The sequence below is a fragment of the Dipteris shenzhenensis genome, chromosome 32, assembly GCF_047967505.1.
Source record: "Dipteris shenzhenensis isolate YYH24624 ecotype China chromosome 32, Dip_SZ_1.0, whole genome shotgun sequence".
NCBI lineage: Eukaryota > Viridiplantae > Streptophyta > Polypodiopsida > Gleicheniales > Dipteridaceae > Dipteris > Dipteris shenzhenensis.
Window position 1 is genome coordinate 13,301,134 of NC_141627.1, and position 14,441 is coordinate 13,315,574.

Consider the following 14,441-nt stretch of genomic DNA (forward strand, 5'->3'; position numbering starts at 1 on the left):
TCAACTTGGGTGGCGAGTGCACAAGAGAGAATTTATTTGCTTCCGCAAAATGGCACAACATCTTCCACCATCTCTACGATTCAAGAGCAAATTAATGCACTTCACCTTCAACTTTTATAAGAGAGAGATCAATGAGAGAAGTTAGAAAAAGAACTTGAGATATCTAAGAGTAAGAAAAGAAAGAGACATGCGAGAGATGAGAGTTCAAGTTCTGCTACTGCTATTGGACTCTAAGCTCCAGGCAAATGTAGGTCAGGATTTCAGTGGGGTAAGTCATTTTGATAAGGCTACACAGACTTCACCCCTCTACCATTTTTAACAATGAAGACCAACTACACTTCCAAGGCATAAATTTTTGGGATTATAGAAGAATGGGGACAGTGCAGATGAGCTAGTTAACTCGTTGCATCCACAACCATCTTTAAAATAGATGTGGGCACTCATAGAAGTCAACCCCCCTAGGCCTTTGTACAATCAAACCAAGAATCCAACATCAGGTGCAAGAGTGGATCCAAGCGAGCTTGACATTAGAGGGTGACCACATCTAGGAGGTCACCATCTATGGAAGAGGCATTTTCCTCATCCAATTGAGCTCCCCCGACACCGTCTCGACACTCGTGGAGCAGAGCCCCATCCTCCTTGGTCCGCATCTAGTTTACCTCTTCCCTTGGTATCATGGGTTAACACTGGTGGACATGGAGATGACACACCATGTTCCACATTTTTTGGTCATGCTCCACTTCCCAGGGCTCCCCAAGGAGTATTGATCCATCCTCCCCTCCATTGGTCGGGCATTTGGCACTGTGCTTGAGTCCCCGCCAGAGTCGGCCATCTCAGTTCTAGCAGATGATGGAGTCCCCAAGATCAGACTAGTGGTTGAGAGCCCAGAGTTGATCCTCCTCGAGACCCCTAAAGGGGGCACACTTCGCCAACGTGTGGAGATTTTTGGGCTACCAAACCAATGTCTTCGGTGTAGACAGATGGGCCACCTTGCCAAAGATTTCCCCCGTGGCCTCCCCCAAGCACCTCCCTCCCCTCCCCCTCAGAGTAGGCAGAGCCAGCAGACCAGAGTCCCGCGCCCCCTCAAATAGGAGCAGTAGGAGTCTCAGACCCCCTGAGTGACCCCATCAGAAGGGGATTGGAGGTTAAAAAGAAAAAGAAACTAAGCAAACAGGCTCGCAAGTGCCGCAGGCAGAGGGCAAATCGCAGAGAGAGAGACAAGGCTGCCCGCAAGGCATCTGAGGAGGAGCAATAGCAGGAGCCCTTGCATGGGGATCCACCTCCCTCAATGAACGGGGCCACTGCCCAGCCAGATGTTCCTCACAGGGCAAAGGTTCAGTGTCCGCATCCACCCTTGCATCAGAAGCAAACCCCAGGAGCTCTTGATGTGGTGATGGTGGACAATAGTCGAACAGTGGTTCAGGAGGAGCGGATCTAGAGCCCCAGTGATCTAGATCAGTGGGAGGAGCCTGAGATCGCCCCCTTTCTCCCCCCTCCCCTCAAGATCCCTCCCCCCTTTCCCCTCCCCCTCCCCCCCCCTTGGGTTCCCCCTACCCCCTCCTCCCCCCCCACCCCCCTGTTTTCATCACTCTTACCACTCGCCTCCTTCTCTCCGCCCCCCCTCCTCCTCTCACCCCCGTTGCCCCCCTCTCCACCTCCACAGTAGGTTCATCAACCTCCCTCCCCTCCTAAGCTTCGTCAACACCCTTGCCAACACGCACGGGTAAGACGATGTCCCCTTCTACTCCCTCACCGCAGCATTAGGCCCACCCAGGGAGGGAGCCAAAGGAACAGGGCTCATCCTCTAGGCACCCGCCCCCCACCTCCAGCCTGGGCACGAGTTTCAGCACTCTATGCAGGGAGCTCTAGCTAGATACTTATCGAAGGACACACGAGTGAGGCCTTTCGTCTCTCACATTCGGTCCGCTAGGGCTGCCCTCACTCCCTTCCTCTTCTTGTCCGTGGCGGAGGCTTTGGGCTACTACTTGAGATCACAGGTGGCGGGCCTCATAGGGTTGAGGCTCCCAATCTGAGAGGAGGAGGAACTACTAGACTCTCAGGGACTCTGAGTTTGCAGATGACATGGCCTTGTATGTTGAGGGCACCACAGCAAGTTTGGAGAGAGTCAGGGAGCCCTGGCTATCTACTGGACTCTGAGTTTACAAATGACACGGCCTTGTATGTTGAGGGCACCACAGCAAGCTTGGAGAGAGTCAGGGGAGCCCTAGCTATCTATTGCGAGGCCTTGGGCACGCAGATCTATTGGACGAAGTCTATAGGTTTCTTCACAGGCCAAACATAGGAGATCCGAGAGTGGGGGAGTGATTTTGGATTTAGATGGATAGCACGGGGCCAGAAAACGAGATACCTTGGTTGCGCGGTTGGTATTGACATTACAGTGTAGAGGAGCAGATCGTCTCGGTCCTTGAGAGCGTTTAGTGCAAGCTTCTCTATTGGAGCTCAGTCAAGCTCTCTCTAGCAAGGCATGCCTTAGTGGAAAACCAGGTCCTCGCCATGGCCTGGTATATCGCCTCCTACTGGTGCTGCTTTCACAAAGGATGCATTGGGCAGCTCCGACGATTGGTTCAGAACTTCCTTTGGGCAGGATTAGATGGCACGCGGAACACTAGAGCCCTGGTTGCTTGGCAAAGACGGTGATGCCATAGGCACTGGCAGGCTTGGGTATCATAGATGCAAAGCCTTGGAAGCTCACTCTGGATCTATGATACCCAAGCCTCACTCCAAGTACAGAGCCTTGGAAGCTCCTCTTATAGAGAGGGCTTCTTAGGAATACCCCACACATCGGAGGACAGTGGCAGCCTTCTCACAAGTGGATCTTCTCAAAGGCTCCCCTTACAGGGAAGGGTTCCCCTTTGATGCGGAGCCTTCACAGTGTTTGGTAGAGACTTCCAGGGGATCTCATCCATGCTCCGCCTAGATGCAGAGAGGAGTTTGAGCATCAGCCCCTTAAGTGGCACCCAAAGATCCGAGATCAGGAGGGGCGTATGCTTGGATAACGGATGCACATAGGTTGGGCACAATGGGATAGTGGCCTAGTCGGGTCTTTTGGTAGATGGAGCTGATTACCCATGGAGCCAGAGGTGAGGTGAGGCACCGTAGCACATTTGCGAGGAGCAGGGTAGCGGATGAGAGGGATCAACTTAGCCATCCTTGAGTCCTAGTGGGAGGGACTCCATGCTTGGAGGGGCAGCACCTGGTTGGGGTAGTTTTCTCGGAGTGGTGTCTTTTTTAGGATGATGATGCAGCGAGGCAGCACGCGCCCTGGCTTTTACCATGTAGGCTCTAGAGGCCTACTACCCTGAGATGGATGGGAGTCTTGATGGGATTCACTGGCAGATGATTAAAGTGGTGGGACGTTTGGGGAAGGAGTGGCACATTGACCCTCCTAGTATTTTAGAGTAGGACCCAGATGGCGCCTCTGGCTTTGGGAGGGTAGACCCTTGAGGGAGGTCCAATGGGATCCGAGAGAGTGGTTTTGGCCCTCCAAGGGAGGCCTTGCCGAGCAGATGGATGAGGTGCCCTTCTTCTCCTATACCACAGGGATTAGCAAGAGGCTTCAGATGGACTCTTCAAGGTGGACCCCCTCGAGGGAGAGGCATTGGGTGACCCAAAGAGTGCCCTGGGATGTTCGTTCCAAGTTTTGGACATAGTTATGATCCATGTTTTGGACACGGTTGTGGTTCAGTTTGTGGCCGAGGAAGATATCCTACTTCTTTTGGCTAGCCGTTGCCCATCGGACCGTGGTTAGAGCAGATGCAAGTGGAGGGGCAGTGCCATTGTTGCTCTAGTGGTTTCCTAGAGACGATTCTGCACTACCTTTGGAGCTGTCGCACAGTAACAACGAGATGGGAACCCTCATGATCATGACCTACATATAGAGTCTTCAAAGGGACTACACCTAGGGGACGGTGGCCTGGTTGACAGAGGGAGGACATGCGTTCCAAAGTGATGAGATCTCCCCAGCCTACCAGATACAGGGTCAGAGCATACAGAGGATTGATCTCCATGAGGCAGTCCCTCCAGATAGCCTAGCTCCCCTCTCTCCCCTGAAGGACAGCGTTTGGGAGGTGGTAGCCAATATCACTGTGTGGAACATTTGGGTGGCTCATTGCAGTCTCGTGATGGGTGAGCACCAGGTTCCACCCGTGGCTACCATGGTCGCTATTTGGCAAGATATCATCTATACTCTTCGCTCCACCTGGGAGCATGGGACTCTAGGCGACTATTGAGTGGCGTGCTCAATTCTACAAGGCTTGGCCTGCAGGAGTCATCTACATCTTCACTCCGTGAGGGATTCGCTGGTTGTATAGTCCCCCCACTTAGCTGTTAGCCCCACCTAGGCAGTGAGCTGGGTTTCTTTAGAATAGGCCGGTTTTTTTTTCAGCCTTTTCCTGATTTTTTCCATACTCAGCACCTTCGGGGCTGTTGTTTTGTATGAAGTCCTTTAAGTATTAATAGAAGGTTCCTTTCTTTGCAAAAAAAAATATAAATTTTTACAACTCTTTGATTGTGCAAAGAAAGAGAAGGAGCAATGTGAGAAGTAGCTTACAATTGAGCTAGATGATTCCTTTGTGGATATTAACAAGGCAATGATGTTGGAGTAAAATGTTGGGAAGATGGCTAGGCGCCAATTCACATCCTTTTTTGAGAATATTATTGAATATGGGACTATTGATAGTAGCAAGAGAATTGAATATGTGACATTTGATCATGTGAGGAGCCCTTTATTCATTCACATCAAAAAATACTAGCAATGAGAAAGAAGCTTTGACACACATCCAAGGACTTGCAAGGAATTTGTGAATCCATATCAAAAGCAGTAATTCTTGGTGGTTGCCCAAGGACAAGTGTAATAATTAATATTTTTCACCTCTTGCTATAAGTGAGAGGAGATAACGCCAATTCTTAGAATGAAAGGTGAGCATTCCAAGTGTTCTCTAGTACCCAGATTCTTGGTAGAGCTTGGGAATTTGCAAAACTTTAAATCACATGAAAGGACCTTCTTCCCTTTCCCATCAAGAAAAGTACAACAAAGAAAGTAATCTTAGCTCAAATAAGAACCTATAAAGAGGAGGAAAAACCCTCAAATGACAAGATAATAATTTCACGGAATGCTAGGAGCCTTGGAGGGTACAACAAAAGGAGTAGAGTCTTTGATATAGCAAAAGATTTAAGGCAAAATTGATATGCGTACCAAGGATTAAATGAAGGAGAAGAATAAGAAGACAAGCTTGATATGTTAGGATGTGAAGCCCTAAAATGAAGAATCATTGTGATACTACTACAAATTGAGGTAAGAGGGATAGGAATAGGGGGCCGAGGGGGTAGGTTTGTTTGTTTCTGAAAGTTGGTTAGATAAGAATTTCTAAGCTGACCATAGAAGCTAATAGGTTTGTGAAAATCGATTTGGAGCTTGGTCACATGAGCATATTGAAAACTAATATTTAGCCACCACAAAGCAAGGACGTCCTAGGAAGAAAAAAACTATTGTTACATCATTGAGAGCCACACTAACAAGCTTGGTGGTCACGTTAAACTTTGAACTTAGCATTTGAAAGCAATGAAACACAAAAACAAGGAATTCTTTGGTTCCACAAGTAGGCACAAACCATAAGAGTGCTTGCCAACTAGATATATGGCATACCTCGTAGTGAGCCGCCCAAACCAAAGTCAACATAGAATATACGACAATCCTTAGTGAACATAACCTTGTATTAGTGGAATTAAGGGCAACAATTTCCTTTTTATCAATATAAGGAGACCATGGTAGTTTTCAATCAAATATTCCTATGCTAAAGGCTGGAAAGGACAATTCACAAGATTCTCCAAACGCGAGTTAAGAGGCTATCGTATATATATGTAGGAAATAGTTATATGCATCCTCCCTTGGCCAATTTAGAAAAGGAGCAAGCAACACACAACTAGACCACCAAGACCAAGAGTCTCAAATCATACAGTAATAGGTCAAGTTGAGAGCTTAACTCCTATGAGACCTCTATAACTCATGTGTTTGGTGATAAAACACATGATATATGGATCCTTGTGTGGCTTGACTGAGAAAAAGGAGGAATCACAATTAATCCATAATATCTAAAAGATGTGTGATGTGTTTTTAGATATCCTCTAAAGCTGATTTCAAAGCTTCCCTTAAAAAAGGGGAAAGGGGGCAGGGGGGGGCATCGTTTGTTTGTGAAAGTTGGCTAGATAGGAAGTTTCAAGAGACACTACCAGGGATGTGAAAATCATTTCAAAGCTTAGTCACATGAGCACTTTGAAAGTTAATATTTATGGTCTAGCCACCACAAAGAAAGGACATCTTGGGAAGCTCTAAGTACAATGCTAGGGGAAAAGACAACTACTGTTATGTGGTTGAGATCTACAAGAACAGGCTTGGTGATCACATTACATTTCAAACTTGGAATTTGAAGGAAATGAAACCCAAAAAGCAAGGCCTTAGTACGTACAAACCATAAGAGGAAACCAAAGTCAACATCGAACATACAACAATCCTTAGTGACTATAACCTTGCGCTGCTGGATATTAAGGAATAAATTTTCCTTTTGATCATTTCAGGAGACAATGGTAGTTTTCAATTAAATACTAATATGCTAAAGGATGGACAGGAGACTTCCCAAGATTTTCCAAGACCGAGTTGAGAGGCTATCATATACATACGTAGAAAAAAACTAATTTTATCCCCCTTAGCCAAGTTAGAAAAGGAGCAAGCGACGTATGACTAGGCAACCAAGCTTAACAGTCTCAAGGCATACAAAAATAGGTGAGGTTCAGAGCTTAATTCCTATGGGACTACTATAACTTATGTGCTCAGTGATAGAACACATGATATGGGGATCTTTTGTGTGGCTTGACTAAGAAAAAGGAGGAAGCACAATTGGTCCATAACAATGGAAAGATGTTTTTTTAGAGTGATGTTGCGAACTCATGGAATCACTTGTCCTCTAAACATCATTCAAAGCTTCCCTAAGGGAATTACAAATATACCCAAAGAAAGGATGGATAGGGCATTGTGATTATGATATGTCTATTTTCCACATAGTAAATGAGCATTTATGATGACTTAAAACCACTAAGGACCTCTTGATAAGATGAAATACTATGTAGCCAAGCCAAAGTGTACACAATCACCATGCTAATACAAAGACAGAATGAAAGATCACAAGCATAGATGGAAAATTGCAGAGTATGTTAGAATTGGAGGGGCTATATGAGCCACAAACATGGATAATGATGCCTCATGTTGGCAAGTCCCTTGTAACTCTGTGTTGGATAGTGTATCTGTCCAATTTTGGAAAAGGTAGGTCAAGACAAGCCTTGATTTTATTGCTAGACATGTAAACCTAGAAAATCGTCCAAAAGGACACCATGTGTACTGCAGCCCAAGAAATCAATCTGAGCTCATCTTTTTCAAGTATTGCATGAAACTCTAATGTCTTGCACATTTTGCTTCTCCAGCATGTGCGTACAAGAACATTTCTTTGACATCATAGCCTATGAACTACAAAAATCCCTGCAAAATGGGACTCCAAGTTCTGTGCAACAAAATGAACCGAGTAGCACATCTATGTGATAGAACCTGCTTGGCAGATCTGATTCAAAGTTTCCCCCTGGGAAAAAAATGTTGCTAGCGAGAAGCTTCAAAGGGAGGCCAGCCTGCACTTGAGTTCTTATTGTCACTATGAAAGTAACCTCACGCTTAGATGCAACACCATTTTTACATTACCATCCCACCATCAATGGTCATTACCTGCACACATAATTCTCATGTATTCAAATACTGCGTACGTGCCTGAAAAGGTATGCCTTTTTGCTGGCCTTGAACATTGATTCGTAATCAGCATATGAAGAGACAAAGGCACATAGTAATATCTCTGAGCAAGTATTATTCATGCAGAAAACCGCAAGCAGGCAAGAGAGGCAAAACACCTGGCCTGTGATGTATGCAGCTGCGGGATCAAGAGCTAAGAACTTCACGAGGCCAGCAACCTCATCCGGTTGACCGTATCTACCTGCAGAGGTGGGGGAAAAAGCCTCATAATTGTTTTGAAGGTCAATGCATTACTTGCAGCCATCAGCTAATAAAACAGCCATCCCACATGCCACTGAAAGACTCTTCAACCTTACATCTTACATGAGAATGTCCAAGCTAGTTCCCATGGCTTGTGTTTTCTACTATTTATAAAGTAAGAAACATGTAGATGCACACAAACAAAGTATACCCAAGTTAGCAGGTTCAATGCAATAACATGAGCTTCTAGCCTTGCAAATGTTTGGAGATGATACAAGTCAAGGGAGAAGATGCACATTGACAAAGCAATTTAGACATAACACAGTTATCAATCAAGGGCAATCCTTATAATGTCGTATCAAGTTCAAAAAATCTTGATCAATTGACCTCTCTAAATGCTGGCATGAATGCAATATATCTAGATGAATCCAGGAACATGCCCAGACTCATCCTCTAAAAATACAACACAGTGTGCAGTTTCAATCTCATGATAGTCTCTCATAAGGTTGAAAACCATAAACTCCATCACGCATAGCAGGGACTAGCTACTATGACGTCCCCACTGACGTCATCAGCACCCAACAGTAGGTGTAGACCATACCACAAACATATGCTGGCATGAATGCAAGTAGAAAAGATGGATTGAATGTACTTTATCCTTTTACGTCCAGGAACAGTCTATAGATGTTTGGGCTTAAGGATTTCAAAGGGAACATCTCTGAAAGAATTTCTCTGGGAACTAAACACCTGTTGTACTGATAGATAGTTAAACCACCTGCAGCCTACCCTTGGTTCCACTGTGTTCTTGAAGTACAAACACTTAAGGAAATGGATGAGATATCCGTAGCTTAGGGCATGTCGCTGGGAAGGAAAAACTATTCCAAGTAAAACAATCATTCCACAAGCCTAACATCAACACATTTGATGCCTGAATAAAAAATCATTGGGTGTTTGAATGCATGATATTTGAACGTACCAAGGGGTATGGTCTCAAGAATTTTCTTCTCAATATCAGCACCAAGCTTTGCTGTCATATCGGATGCTATGAAACCAGGCGCAACTGCATTTGCCTGTAAAATGTAACATCCTTTGGAAATTTGAATCACTGTTTGGTACTTTTATTTTGCAATTAAGATATTACAAACACTCAATAAAATTTCACCCACTGGTTTCACCTCAAAACGTTAAATTTTTGCTGGCCACTTATCCGTAGGTGCTAAGTTGAAAATTTGTTAATGCAATACGATTGTGATGAGCTCAGCTGCTTTTTTTTCTGATGAAAATATATGTTTGTAAAGTAAAGAGTTATCAACATTGAGAGAAAAAGATATATCCATCTATATTTTGAGGATGATTAGACCAATCTATCAATAAAGAGAATGTACAATCTCTAATCCAAAATCCCACAAAAACTCCTGCGCATTCAGGATACACAAAGAAAAATCAACATTGTACGAGGTTAATGCCTTGCTTAGAGTTGAGCTCAAATGCCTTGTATTCTTTGAAGGTGTCAGAGGGATTTCATCGCTACCATTTTTGGAAGCTAGGAGAGGGATGGAAACTGAAAATCTGAGAGTGACATACACTATAACTTGAACTGAACATCTTAAGACCCAACTGGTCTGTGCGATATATAAGCATGCCCAGGTAAGGCCAGGTTTTTTTTTAATTCGGAACATCCCAAGACCTGAGGAATTCTAGGCAGACTGGATGCCTTGAATGTTTTGCACTAATAGAAGAACGTTTCTAAACAGCCTAAGCAGAACAAATTATGCTCGTCCGGTACCCATTCCGGAGGAGATGAGGGATAAATTACCAACATGCCAGCAAAGAATTGATAGAAGGTTAATATGATGTAGAAAAGAAAAAGAGAGAGTAGAGCTTCAAGAACAGAGATTTCAAACTTGTGGTGGGCGAAGGGGGGTGGTGGGGGAAGAGGGGGAAGAAAAGGGGGGTTGCGGAGAAGGGAAAGAGAGAAAGAAAATCAAGTTTATTAAATCTTCAGAAGACAGAAGGGTCTATGAAGCTGAAAGAATAGAACAATGAGAAAAACTTAAGGGTCGGGGCACTAATATCCATGCTATCTGACTGAAAAAAATCAGTAATCACCCTCTAGCTGGACTCCAACTGGGCCTCATGGTCTATACTGCGCAGCTGATCTATGTGTCATACAGCCTCCTGAAGGAAAATTGCTACACGTTGGATGGACAAAAGCAGTAGAGCCTAATCCGCCTTCACAGCCACCCTCATCCACATTTTCAAGTGAACAACACCATCAGAAGGTAAAAGGCATTCATTCAACATCTTTGTCTCTTTACATTCAATATCATACACTGGCCACATTTCCTCGGAAGCCTAGCAACCTTAGAAAGAACCCAAAGACTATACAGCTCAGAACAAGTGGTCTTCAATATTGGACTTCCCTCAACAACTCAGAAAGCATTCAGATTCATAATGCATCCAATCTCACAACCCACATGATGTCTTACTTCATAACTTTTCAAGACATCAATCCACAAGATGGCCACAGTCAAAAATTTTATTATATATTTCCCCAGTTCATCAAGAAACACTAGAAATGATGCAGCCCGCCATCTCTCGGAGATTCTCAAAGCCAAGGTCTCCTCAGTAACACCGAGTACCTGCCTGGCCAAAGCCTTTCTGCTCATAGCATTAGAGTATTTGTGTGCATTCAACGACTAGCCAGCCATAAGCATGCTGCTCCACCTACGTTATCTTCTTCCTTCACGAGGACTACCTTATAGCTTCACAGCTCAAACACCTCATGGAGCTCATGTACCTCCTTCCAAAACCCATTCAGCCTGCAAAATGACGACGCCTCTCCTGCAAGAAACTCCCAGAACCCACAGTCCTCCAAGCCTGCATAGTAGAGATGGCCACCCCCGTCCATCGTCAACTTCACGTGACCAGAACACTGCTGCTGGCCTCCTTTCACAGAGCACGCAAAGCTCACAGACTCCCGGTTTCTCTCCAGTTCATGGAGTATTCAGCTCATGGATAGTGTCACCCCCAGCTAACCAAGAGGCTCTTCATACACGCAACAAGCAACTTCTTCAGCCCGTATAGTCGCGACCACAGCCATGTTGATCAGCTCTCTCACAAGCATCCCTCGACCTTCCAGCAGGATCTAAACTCCCCGTTTGTCTCAGCTGCACAGTAGCCACGCCAACCAAATTCAAGAACTCTCTGCAGAGAGCCATCATCCCTCAAGCTCTAGTATGGACAGTCGTCCTCCTACGTAGCCCATCTCTCCTTCATGCTATCAAACCCAGTACTGCGGCTTCTTCCTTCCTCATGGAGCACTCACCGACCTCTGGCCTTCCTGGTTCTCCTCCCCTCTACTATGAGATCCCTCCTCCTATCTCCTCGTTGCCTCGGAGCTCACCTCCTCTTGCGCTGTGAGCCCACGATCCCTTCTCCAGCTCCAAGGTCACCGGTAGCCCTGCCTCCACGCCATCCTCTTCGTAGAGATCCCCGCCAAGTCCCGAAGCTCCCCCTCTATTCATCTGTCTCCTGGCCTGAGCAGTCACGACCCCTAGCTCACAGAACAAGTGACCCCCATCGTCTCCTATCCTCCCTCCCGTATATTCTCGACCTCCCTCCAGACCCTGCAGTCTGTAATCGCGTCGCCACTCCAGCCACTCTCTCCCCCCGTCACCTCCAGTCCCCGGTCTCTTGTCTCTCTGCGCAATCCTGCCCCTCGCACTTCTGAGCTCCTCCTAGCCCACACAGCAGCGACCTCCTGTGTGCCCACTAACTCCTTCTCGAATCCTCCTGCCAGCCCCCAAGCTCTACGTGAAGTCCCCCCCTTTTCTGCAAGCCGCCATCCCACGTACATCCAGCTCTCACAATCCAGAACCTCCAAGATTCCAATCACGTAGCCACGTTGCATGCTTCCTTTTTTATCATAGCCACGTCATTACCTTATTTTTACCACTCTTCCACCCTTCCTTCAAACTATACCAAGGCCATTAATGCCCAAAATCCCAACCTTTAACACCAGCATTTAATGCTTACTTTCCCATAGACTCTCAGACATGAGGAATCCAATCCTAACACACTGGATATTATGTGCTCAGGAGTGCCTGTTGCACCCACACTGCTTTTCATCATCTCCCAGAAGTCCCTGTAGAAGTATCTAGCATCTATACATCAGTGTAGAGTCTTTTATGAGAGTGTCCATAGCTCATTTCCACCACCCACTAGCTATGTACAAAGCTATGCACCTGCCCATCAGCATGCAACAAGTGAAAAACATTTTTTCATTTTTATCCACACATCTCTAGCAACCCCTGTCTTCTGCTGTGACATTCATGTCCAGTAGCTAAAGGAAAAAAATCAGCAAACCACCTAGATCAAAAACAAAGCAAGCTTGTACTCCATGCCTCTGCTTTTCTTTTCCCGGATCAAAAGGAAAACTTTGAACCCTCCACTGCCAGATATGCATATTCCACCCTCCCCCTGGATCAAAAGGAATCAACAACACACCAAATTGATGTAGCCACCAGCTCCTTCCATATACCCACATCCTCACTAAGCCTCCAGGATCCCATAGCTTATCCTGCCAAGACATCACACAACTCCACTGGCTATTAGCCATCACACTTGTATCATGAGTCACATCTTTTGAGGTTACTACCTCACACATAGATCTCACGGGCACAACGAGCCCATAATCTGTGATTAGGGACTTCTCAACATACCCTATTGCCTCAACCTTGTAAGCTGCAAAACCTAACTCATCACATGAATTATCACGATCACCCAAGAGCAAACAAACATCCTTCCCACCTGAAGAATGCTCAAACATATTAGCACACTCTTTGCTATGCATCAGGTCCTCACTAGTATCCTCATTCTCTCAACAGTCATGAGAAGTACATATTTTCTTGTCATTATCAACCATACATGCAAAATCCATGAGGGTATCATCAAGTAAGGCATCTAGTTGATCATCAACCACACTATCACTACCATCCAGCTCAACATGAATACTGGTGTTTACATTCTTTTCTGAAGAGATCAATGCTAACATATCATCTAGTGCATCATCAAGAATGCAAACTAGCTCATCATCTGAATCACCATCATCCTATAAACACTGAATCTTAACCTCATCATACACATCAAAGTGCGCATGCACACAATCAACACTAGCTGGTTCCACCCAAACTAAGAGTTTTAACTGCAGGTCTTTTACTTTATCAATAATAGCCACATCAGCTTCATCACTGTCAAACATGAGTGAGCTCTCATCTTCACTGCTAGTTTCACACCTCTCTTCCTCACTTGTTGAATCTGAAATCTCAGCCCCTTTGGTATGCACAATCACAGTGCCAACCACAAACTGATTGCATTCAGCCATATACTCCTTCCAAGCCTTGTCTTCAAGTGGCTGCATATTTGCTGCAACGTGAGCAGCCATCATATGCACATCATCACATGGAACTGGAACATGATCATCATCTACCACTACACACACAGACTCATCCTTAGCTGCCTTTAATGGGCTCTCAACCTTTCTGCCACCTGTGGCAGCAACCCCTTCACTCGGGCTCTCCTCTGCCACCTCACACAAATCTGGTTGAGCAACACCCTCCTCCATAGCAACTGACAAGCCTCCTTTCATAGTAAGTGTAATGATTTCCAACTCCCCTACATCATCAACACTATATGCATCCGATTCCTTCAACAGTGAAGACAACTGACTCTCTTCCTCTGATGAGATGCTCTCTTCCTCTGTCTCACTCTCTGTGTCTTCGTCTGTGACTATCTCCTCAGGCTCCTCTTCCAATTCCAGCCTACAACTCATATTGCACTGCATGGGTACATACATAATCTCTGGTATGGTCTCCATTCTGATCAGGCTAATTGCCTTTCCTTTCCCCTTATCCTCCCATTTCACACCACTGGTAGAGTGCTAATTCAGATCTTTCACCTCCATACTGTAGTCACTTGATCTACCATTGTTCTTTGCTGCTCAAGATAGACATCTCCCCCTACCCTTTCTGGCTTGTCACACTGAGGGCTGATATGTCCCCACTCCCCACAATTCCAGCATTGGACATTGTTGATATAACCTCTTCCTCTCCTTGCATCAGCTGAACTTCCTTCTCCTCCAGTCATAGCTTCTCTCATGTTATTCTGACCTCTGCCTCTTCCTGCAGTCTCCATCCAATTTAGGCTGAGTGTTTTCATCAGCTCCATAGCTTCATGCAAATCCTTTTTCAAGGAATCATCCTGCACAGGAATAGACACCGGCTCTCTCTCTGCATATGCCTTGATCATTTCTGGGCTTCTAATCAAATTCTTAGGCTCCTCTTGCATGCCAAGCTGCCTCAGTCTCTTGACTTTCCACTCCTTCTCCCTGGCC

General features: G+C 45.5%; 1 protein-coding gene across 2 annotated transcripts in view; it reads right to left on the bottom strand.

Annotated features, from left to right (window-relative positions):
• Positions 1-7,213: 7,213 nt before the first annotated feature.
• LOC147880324 (3-oxoacyl-[acyl-carrier-protein] reductase, chloroplastic-like) overlaps positions 7,214-14,441 on the bottom strand; it is a 37,735-nt gene continuing 30,507 nt past the window's right edge. For both annotated transcript variants that reach the window (XM_087370702.1, XM_087370703.1), the window contains exons 9-11: positions 9,024-9,117; positions 7,966-8,048; positions 7,214-7,786 (exon numbers count right to left, since the gene is read on the bottom strand). In XM_087370702.1, coding sequence (XP_087226828.1) covers positions 7,754-7,786; positions 7,966-8,048; positions 9,024-9,117 — 210 coding nt within the window. In that variant the 3' untranslated portion in view covers positions 7,214-7,753. The remainder of the gene's footprint in view (positions 7,787-7,965; positions 8,049-9,023; positions 9,118-14,441) is intronic.